The sequence below is a fragment of the Contarinia nasturtii genome, unplaced genomic scaffold, assembly GCF_009176525.2.
Source record: "Contarinia nasturtii isolate CC-2019 unplaced genomic scaffold, AAFC_CNas_1.1 Cnas_scaffold_414, whole genome shotgun sequence".
In the NCBI taxonomy this organism is placed as follows: Eukaryota; Metazoa; Arthropoda; class Insecta; order Diptera; family Cecidomyiidae; genus Contarinia; species Contarinia nasturtii.
Genome location: NW_022197768.1, coordinates 4,159,040 through 4,169,578, shown reverse-complemented (window position 1 = coordinate 4,169,578; position 10,539 = coordinate 4,159,040). Strand labels below are relative to the sequence as shown.

Genomic DNA, 10,539 nt, shown 5'->3' with positions numbered 1-10,539 from the left:
ATGGTTAAATGTTGTTTTATTGAGGCGTTTAAACGAGATACGCGAACTCGATCCACACATGTTGCACATACACATACACGCACATACACACACACACAGACATGCACGCATCTCAATACTTTAGCGCTTTTAATTCTCGTTCGCCAGCACAACCGCAATCTTGCAACAAATTTAAACTACTGAACCATACCGAAGAATGAGAGAAAATTGGCAGAGAAAAGAGTGAAAAAGAAAGACACAAGAAGAAAAAGGCAACAACAAATATTATTAACAATAGCAACGTTCCAAACACGAAACGAACAATAAATCCGTGGCCCCACTCATACCACATTTGATCGATCACACTAAAAAAAATCGGTTTCGTTGAATCTCTTCATGGGTATAAAAAGAGAACGGCTGTGTTGCTCACAGCACAGTTGATACGAAATTTTTGTGTGTGTTTTTTTCCAATAGTAGACGCTGATTGTAAGCGACGGTAATAATTTTAGTTAATTTTCTGTTAAAATTCACAAAAATTTTGAATTTTGAAAGAAAACTTAAAATCATTGGCATTTTTTCACTTAAATTTTGTTATTGTTGTTGTTTGATCCACGGCTTCTTTATGAAATGTCATACCATTTCTTTTTTGTTTGTTACAGTGATTTAATTGGATATCAAATTTTACCGAAATAGTGGCGAATATTTTTTTTACACAAGCCGAAACATATTTTTTTTTCATTTTTTTTCGTCTCTTCGATTTTAGATTCAAATTCGATTCAAAATGAAACAGTGCTTAGTTTTGATTATTGCCTTGTTCGGAGCCGGTACGTATAAAATATATGTTTTATTATCATGAATTTCTAATGAAAAATGCAATGTTTATTAGTTTTCAAACGGAGTCGAAAAATAAAGACAATTTAATTGGTGATAAAATGATAATCATTTTTACTCTTCAATTCAAGAGATTTAAAATGAAAGTGAAACCATTATTAAAAAGAAACAAAATAAAAATCGCATGAAAATCAATTTACATCAAAATAATAAACAAGTGATCCGATTGGTTTCGTTCTGTGAAAGTTAGAAGATTTCAAGATTTAAGAACAATATTTATGTATAGATAAATTCATTTAATTGGAAAATGAGTAGTTATTTTCAAACATTTCAATTTGGCGAAAAGGTTCTTGAGCTTTGAGCAATATCATTTTTAATATTATATATAAATGTACAAAAGAAAAAAGAAATGTTGAACTCTTCCGAAGAATTAGATATTAAGGTTCCCACAGTAGAATCGAAACCAAACCAAACATTGTTAGAACAATGAGAGTATGAAAAATTGAATCATGTAGAATAAAAAAATTATGCGAATGTCATGGAAAATTGCGATAAAACTAGGGCATTAGAAAATTTCACATGAATATAGTTAATTGAACGAAGGAGAATTGGTGATAAAAAAAGATGAATTGAATTGGGATCTGTGAGACGGCAAATTGAATAGACAATTAGATTATGAACACGATGCTGAGGTGAAAACAATATGCGAATCAATGCATCACCTATATATATATAGTTTTTTTTCTCTCCATAATAAGTAATTATTTATGAATTTTTTACATCTCATTTCATTCATTCACTTTTCTCGAGTCTAATCGACGACTACGACAACAACAATATAGATGCGCACATCGCACGCACGCGCACACACAATAGCATCATGAGTGTGAGAGAGTGACGGTGATCTATTATTTCTTGTGAACATTGTTATTTTTTTGTTTTCTTTCTTTTGCTTCACCATTTGATTTTCTTCTTATTTTCACGTTGTGCTGTTGTATCGTTTTCATGTCGTGTTTTTATTGCATGCATAATTCAAATGTGCATTTTAATTATGATTTTCAATTTGAGAGCATGTTCTTCGAACAAACAGCGAATGGCAAACAGCCCCAAACTTATACTATCTAATTTTTTGTTTCGTTTTTCTGTGGTACATTTAATTTCAACATAAAAAAAGAAATTGAGTGTGAGTGCGCTTTTGATCACAAACACACACACACACACACACACTCATTGCCATTGTTGTTACTGACGTGCTCGTTCAATTTTTGCTGTTTTTGTTTAGTTATGATTTATTTTTGAGCCCATTAGAGTGATTTTTTTTTCTTTCTCTCTCTCTCACGAACCATACCTTCTTGTTGCGGATAGATTAGTTTTTGTTCGTTTCATTATTTCCAATTTCACGGCATAAATGAACTGAGAGAGAAGAAATGAAATGAAAAGAAAAGGTAGAAGCGAAGAAAAAGCAAAACGACATGTGCGAAGAAGAGAAATTCCAATATTGAGTGTTCGCGATTATTTTCTTTTTCTAATTAGTCGGTGCGCATAAGAAATTTTTGTTGGTACAAATGAACGATGATGAGTGCGGTGCTGACTATAATAAGAAAGGAAAACACTAGAAACGCCAGAAGAGCCATAGTAATCAAGGAACAAAAAAATACACAACACTAAAAAACGAAAGCAAATGAAAACAATACGAAATAAAGAAGAAGAAAAAAAAAAGCAGTAATACACAAGCTATTGAGCTTGAGCTTAAGAAAACATATCGAATTCGCAGATAAGCAACGGCAGCTATATGATCGCTTCAAATTAGACATGAAATTGAATATAGCGCAATACATTTAAATCTTTTATTGCAGCATGCTGTTTTTCACATTGCTTTAAATATTTGAAACTTACTCAAGCATTTTGCGGGCAAAAGTTGCACATCTTGATATAACACCTTGTCATAACGATTTTCACTACAATGTTGCGTGCAAACACAATATTTCCTTTGTATTTCACATGAAAATAAGCAGATCAGTAGTAGCATACATTTTTCTTTTATGCAAACGATGAAATTGCATTTCTTTGGCTCCATTGATTTCCAAGATGTTTTTTTTTAAACTTCCTGATTTTATTGTCATCATTTACTGTATCTGGTGAAATTCGGTGGAAAAAGAACTTATAAAATAGAATCCCACAAAAAATGATGTCCATGAAACTATCCAGTTATATATAAAGAAAGTTCATTTGAATATAATAAAGATCGTCATCGTCGAAAGGAAATATCTATGATGTATAATTATGAAAATTTCCATTCAAATAATTATCATACATTTGCGACAGCATGTCAACGCAAAGTTATTTTTTTCTCTTAAATTAGCTTGAAAGATTTACGTTTCAGCTGCATGTCAAATCAAATAAACACGACATTTGTCAAAAAAAAACAAAATGTTTCCGGTTCAGGTGGAAATGTAAAGTTCATTAAATGAATCAGTAAGACAAAACAACAAGTAATAAGAATAATAATCATAAAAATGTATATAAATCCATTTAATAAAAGTTTCACATAGTTACACGTCGGATTGTTGGTTTCAAAGTGAAACTTATTTGCCGCAAAATCACATATGGGCTGCTGCAACATTTATGCTTTTTTTTATATCCATGTGGGACGAAAATGTATGTCCATTATGTATGATGATGTGTCTTATTTTGATTACATTTTTGCGCTCGGGCGCAATGTGTTTTGTATTTTATAAAACCGACCAATAAATTCAAGAAAACCAATTATGCAACAACCATGTGTGTATATCGGTTGATTTTTTCCCAAAATAAAAAAAAAAATATCATTTTTCCTTTTAGTTGGCGCTTTTAAATCGAAAATTGAATAAACGGTGGTATGGCCATAAAAGATATTCCACCATTCGTATTTACATTTTCACAATTACTTTTTCACAATTCAGTCAACGGACACTCTCTCTTTCTTTTTCATTCTCTCTCTCTCTCTCTCTCTCTCTCGATTATTATGTTTGTTGTATTGAGTGAACGCCACCAGCCAAAGCCGATTTATTCTCCATTTAACCAGAAGCATATCATTTTCTTCCGCCTATATCTTGCTCTCAAGATATACATATATATATACACATACATTTTTTGCATGTGCTTTTGGTTTTGGACGAAAGGGGAACATTTTTGTGCACGGAATGCGATGAGGCTCCGATACACAAATATTCGGTATAGGTAATCGAATATTATTATTCAACGAAATAATTTAATTGAATAATTGCGCCTGTATAATAATATCTTGAACAAATTTCATACCAACAACACCAAAAAAAAAATTGTGATACTTCAACTGCTTTTGTATGTATAAACTACAATGATTCAAGCGAGACAAAAACAACAACAAAATAAATGTGATATCAAAAAACAAGTTTTTCACTTTTCCGTCTGCCTCTCTTTTTCTGTCGGCACCTTTTCCTAAATGCTCAACGCAAGCTTACAATAGCCGATTCAAATAGCCGATAAACAAAAATCTATGGATAAAGAACTACATTTCCGAGCCGAACAATTCAAATGCACACTCACTGTCAATTTGGATTAAGCGACAAAATCCAATGAAATATAGTTCTGGTAAAAAAATATATCCATCATATGCTTTGTAACATATATATCAGTGTACGTAGTGTGCATATCATGTGATTAAGTTCAAGGAGATTGTGTAGATTATTGTAGAGTATATTTTCACGAATTTATACAGATAAAATTGTTAATTGAATTGTTCGGTTAAGCTCTTCGTTCTTTTATTTCACCAATTTTTGAAGAAGAGACTTTTTCTTCTCAGCGATTCGTGTGTACTAAAAAATTAATCATAATAAGCAGCTCAGCGTATGTGAACAACTATATTGTGTGGTTCGCAAAATTTCAGGTATGCACTGTAGCACTTCTGTGTAGCTGTTAATTGCAGCAATACTCTCATTCCATTTTCATTGATGCACATGAAAATTGTACATTTTAACTATTCATATCGGTTGTTGTAAAGATCGTGAATCGTCGCAGTTCCATTGTTGTTATTCTGTGTGCGCTATGGTTCACATTTTTTTTAAATTATGTTTGCAAGAGGAAAATACATCTTTAAATTAATGTGTCTTATGGCTTCTCTTTTGTCTCATGAATAATATTTTATTTCCTATTTCTTTTGGAATTAAGTTTATTTCCGTTATTTTTTCTATCTATTTTGCCATGAAAATAAAAGTGAGCAAAATAGGCAATAGAATGACGCACATATGATTTTTTTGTAACACACACAGAAAAAAAATAGGTGGTAAAATGGTAGATTGTCATCCCCAGTTAGAAAAAAGTTAACACATCATTTCGGAGAGTTAAGAGGGTGAAAGGTGTGCCGAGTTATTACCACATAAGCATCAATTATAAAAATTATTTAAGAAATGCAAATATTCACTATTGTATTGAGCGCATTCCAATTTAAGATCGAAATGGTGCGCCTGCCTCAGATGTAAATGATATTTTTCGGATAGGTGATCGTAATATTTTGAATGAATCATTCACACACATTTCAGATATGATGGCATCGAATGACAAAAAAAAAACGAGAGGCAGCCACGACAATTACACACACGCAACGTAAAAATTGTACAAAACGACCTCGTTCATGTTATTTTAAACGAAAGTATAGAAATCAAATGGTTTTGGTGTTTGAAGCATCACTCATAACTGATGGTCGATGAGCCCGAACATCGTGCATTCATGAGAAAGCAGTCAAATGTAAATAATAAATACATAATAATTGCTTAACATCAAAACCATCATCGAAAATGACTGTTACCTGATTTAATGTCTCATATTAATTTTTATTTTCCAAAGAATGTCTCATAAATGATTTGTGTTGACTTTTATTTCGATCGTTGTTGTTGAAATTCATCATCTTCAAAGCGGGAGTGCTGTGCGTATTCTGAGTTGTTGGTACGACCACAATTAAAACTACATAACTTGCGATGAGTATGCATTTAAGTGCTATAGCTAAATTATTACTGTAATTGACGCCGTAAAAAATTTACATTTAAGGCGAAACGTTTAGACATTAGAATGTCTATGTAAAACACTCAATTCGATTTTCAAATGATATAGAACCATTGTACGTAATCGTTTTGACACAATAGTGAAGCAATGATAGGTTGTAACTTGCTTCAATTTTCTATGATATGTCGCTATTCATAATATACCGATTGTGATAGTATTGTTAATCAAAGAACTAAACGCTTTCACGTATGAGCAAATCACAATTGTTAATTAGCACTTTTGTTGGCACAATCAATGAACTTAAACTTATAAAAATGGCTCCATGTTACACGTGTAAACTAATGCATTCCACGCGACAAAAAAAGACAGTAAATATGAAAGTAGTGCAGCAATTTTATTCAAATGGAATAATTCAATATTATAATAATCATCTATTTTCTCTCTCTTGCGCTTTGCTCGACTTGTTTTTCCATTTTCTTCCATTCGAATCCATATTGACATTCACTTTTCGTCCACGGTTTTGTTTTGTCGCTCATTTGTGCTCAGTTTAATAATGTATTCTACATTTGTTTCCTTTTCCTAGAAGAAAAAAAAAACAAGCCAAACCATCAAGTTGTGAACAAAATCTTATTCCGGCATGTTGAGATCATCGATAGTCGATTTAATGATTTTTTTTTTGTTCTCTGGAAGTTATTAGTATTTTCATTTTCATAATACCACTTATTATAGATATTATTGTCAGATTTCATGCACTGCAAGACCATCGAATCCAAACAAGTTTTTATATTTTGAGCGAACATATAAATATAGGGCAATTTGCGGCCGTCTCTTTCAAAAATTGTCAAGTACACATTTTTTTTGTATATAGCTTCATGTGGCCGGCATAATTTATTCGATGCCGGAATTTTCGAAAAGACAAATAATAAAAAAGAAATATATGTCGTGATGAAAATTCCAAGAGGTACCAAACTGGATTACGTTACGAATGTCCATGACAAAGATACAATAAAAAAATCATATGGATATATGTCAAATACAATCACCAATTATAAAAATAAAAACATTCGAAACAAGAACATAAAATTATACACAAGGAAGAGATTAAGCACCATTTCGCACTAGAAACAACCATAACAAATTTACACAAGAATTTGTCAATTAGCAAAAATGCTCTCGACAACAATTTGCACACCCTACGATAGAGGAAGAGGCCACAGTTCTTGTTTGATTGTTTGTTTTTTTTAATTCATTTTGTTTTCATTATCGATGAAGTAAATGGAAACTGGTTTATATGTCTTGTTTTTATGCGAAGTCCTAATGACCCATTTTTCATTCACTTTACATATTCTCGTAGATTCCACATGAATGGATAGTTCCTTTGAAGTGTTTCTGTGTTTTTTTCGCTCTATCTCGATAATAAATGGTTAAATAGCTGAAATACAAAAAATATGTATGCAAAATGGAAGTCAGTAGGCGCACGCACATAGCTCGCAATCACTATCTGATTTAAATGAACAAACCGGTTTGTGAAGTTTTGCTTTTAATTTTAGCTGTTCATTAGCGATTATGGTTTTTTTCTGTTTTCGTACACTCTTATTTATTTATTTTTTTTCGTCAAATATTTCTCTTCAGAAAAATATCGCGTGGTATGCGTGCACATATGTGTGTGTGTGTGTGTGTTTGTGTGCCAAAACAAAATCGTATATTTTATCATTATTATTGCGACGAATCGTATGGTATTTTGATGATTTAAAAATACTCAATTGCGCGTCTCCGAACATGTCTTGAAAACATTTAAATATCATTCACTTTCATTTGAATATGACATCCATCTTATTTGCTTTTGTTGTCATACCCTGACCATTGTTCATTCATTTATATGCACGTATATTCCGCGCTCGAACGATTGGTAAACATATATTATTTAACATTTAAACTGAAAAATCAGCGAACAGAAGAAATATAATGAATAAATGAACTAAAGACTTTTTTAAAAAAAGGTAAACGAAAGTGGAAAAAACAGCGGTGGAACTGGTCCAACTAGTTTACGAATGTCTTGATCGCTGTTTTCGTTTTCATGATTGTTATTTAATCGTTCTTTTATTACGATTGATTTTGTCAGTTCTTACGCTACTGAAAATTCCACGAAATATGACCAAAAATGAATAGATTAAAATTAAAATACGGAAGTAAATATTTGGGCATATTAAAATAAGTAAAAAATATGAAATCAATATTGAGTAAATGGAATGAGTTTAACGTACATTCTTCTATGGAATGTCACTTCTGTGCATATCAGAGATAAATATCTGTTTTGGTCACTTTTCGAGAACATTCTTGAACAATATATGAATGTGATATGTCCCATAATCTTCTAGAATTTATAATCTATAATTGCCATGTTTCAACTTTAATTTTCGTTAGTTTCTCATTTAAAAAAACCCGGAAAATATCAAGTTTCTCCCTCACAACGACGAGAACAAAAAAAACTGAATCATTCCAACGAATAGCTTATGAATTTGTTAGCATAGGAATTTCAAACTGATGCGCGTGTGCTTTTTTTTGTATATTATTATGTTGTGTGTATCAGCGCGAAGCTGGTCGTTCATTGGAAATACTTATATTTATGACATAGCAATGAAACTATTAGTTCAGAGAATTCAGTTGAGTATTGAGATAAAATTTGCGCCACTCTTGATATAAAAATCAACAGCGTAAATACCAATAAAAAGTAATACGGCGTGTGTTTAACGTTAAATCAAAACTCGTTGTTGTTGTTGTTTTTTCTTCACAATTTTTGCATCGATAATTTGGCAAATACTCTCATCACTGTCATATATGCGAAGCGTGGTAACATACATCAACTAATATTGCTGAACAAGAAATAAAAACCGGTACATACACAGAAGGTGAATGAAAGTGTTTCTGTATGTGATGCATCTCGGATGCATGTGTCTGGGTATATGGCAAGTGGCCGCATCTGTAAACAGATACAAATGACTCATTATAGAAAATTTCGAAACGAATTCAGTTTTTGTGCTTAAACGGCGCTTAAATTTATTTCACCACAAACAACATGAAAACATAAACATCTCCATAGTACACTAGTGCATGTACATTAGGGTGTTTCCCATATCTGTAAATAGAAAAATGGTATTTTTTAATTGAAAGTAGACAAAATTCTATGCTGGTTAGTAGCATCGATACAACAAAGCGATTTATATCAACACTTCCCGAAGCGAAAAACGATTGTTGCCTCTGAATATGAATATCAATCACTCCATTATATGAATACAATCTCCTAGTGAAGAATACTTACAGAAAAAAACACCTAGAAGTACTTCCTCGAAATGCTGAGACACAACAGTCAGTCTCAGTTAATGTAACAAATTACAATATTAATTTTTGATTAATTTTCGAGTACGAATGGTGATTGGTGACGCTTAAGGCTGCTGATTCGGTTGAACTGCTGGCTGTCGCGGTGATCGTCTGTCTAATCCTGCCGGAATATCCCATCCAAACAGCTCACAATGTCCTATTCAAAAGTAAACACACACACGGAAATAATGTATAGATTATTGGCAGAAATGATTTTTTTTCTTAAATCTATACAAATGTTTAGATATCTCAACAGACATTTATTTTTTTATTAAAAAAATATTTTCTCAATGTCATTAAATATTGCATACATATTTATCATCGAGCGCTAAAATAGATCATTCAAATAGTGTGCATTTCATTTAATATGTAGAATATATGCAAATGCAAATTTCTAATACACATACCTTTGATGAGAATGCATTTGGCGGCGACGATATCACGATCCCAAGATGTCTTGTGTACAGCCATTAGTAGTTGCTTGTCTTCGATTTCCAATTCATTTTCATCATCGACTGCATATGGCTGTTGAACAGTTGCATACGGTGCATCAGCATTGACTTGAGCATATTCCAATTTACCACTCACTGTGTTTACTTGCCAATTTTTTGGATACACGGCCACCTTAGACAGTAAACGTTCAGCAGCAATATCGAATTCTTGCTCAGTCATGAGTCCTTCTGCCCAAAATCGCATCAAATTAAGTTCAACGTCATCTTTGTTGTACCTCAATTGCCGTTTGCTGCGCTGTGCTACGATTTTTGATGGTAAATATTCGGCGAAAATTGAATCGGGCTCCGCTCCACAATTTTCACACACTTTGAATCGATGGCTCCTTGTGGCTGGATTAAATCGTCGCCCACACTTTGCACAATGCTGCGATGTACCCCACTCATCTGTTTTGCGCACACGACAATTGCGACGTTTTCGAAAGCCTTTGAGTAGTTTGCGCGTACCTGGAGCTCTCACATGCTTTTTGATTCGAATGCACGAGTTTGGTGATATTTCTGCATTTCCCATGTGAATAATTGCGGCTTTATGATTGACCAAATTCCCAGTGAGTTTATCAACGGTTCGATTCGATTCGACGTAGAGGTGCCCACTGAACCGAACTGAACAGTTTATGTTCGAAAAATATTATATTTTCATGTTCGTGTTCGTTCGGGTTCGGTTCAAGTTGATCGCAAAAAAAAATATTGCAATTATATTCGTTCACGTTCGGTTTACGTTCGGTTTACGTTCATTTTAACTGTTCAAAACTGTAAACTTCAAAAGATGGTTGTTGGCCCTTGGGAAAATTTAAAAAAATTCAAAGCCTCATTAGATTTTTTT

At 32.6% G+C, this 10,539-nt stretch overlaps 1 protein-coding gene across 3 annotated transcripts in view; it reads left to right on the top strand.

Annotated features, from left to right (window-relative positions):
* The first annotated feature begins 392 nt into the window (after nucleotides 1–392).
* The window catches only part of LOC116338529 (protein obstructor-E-like), a 20,253-nt gene continuing 10,106 nt past the window's right edge, over nucleotides 393–10,539 (top strand). For 2 of the 3 annotated variants that reach the window (XR_004200902.1, XM_031763862.1), the window contains exons 1-2: nucleotides 393–475; nucleotides 743–803. Coding sequence is in view for 2 of the 3 variants with exons in the window: in XM_031763862.1 (XP_031619722.1) it covers nucleotides 761–803 (43 nt within the window). In the remaining variant the exon portion in view is untranslated. The remainder of the gene's footprint in view (nucleotides 476–742; nucleotides 804–10,539) is intronic. The other variant, XM_031763861.1, reaches the window with a different exon arrangement.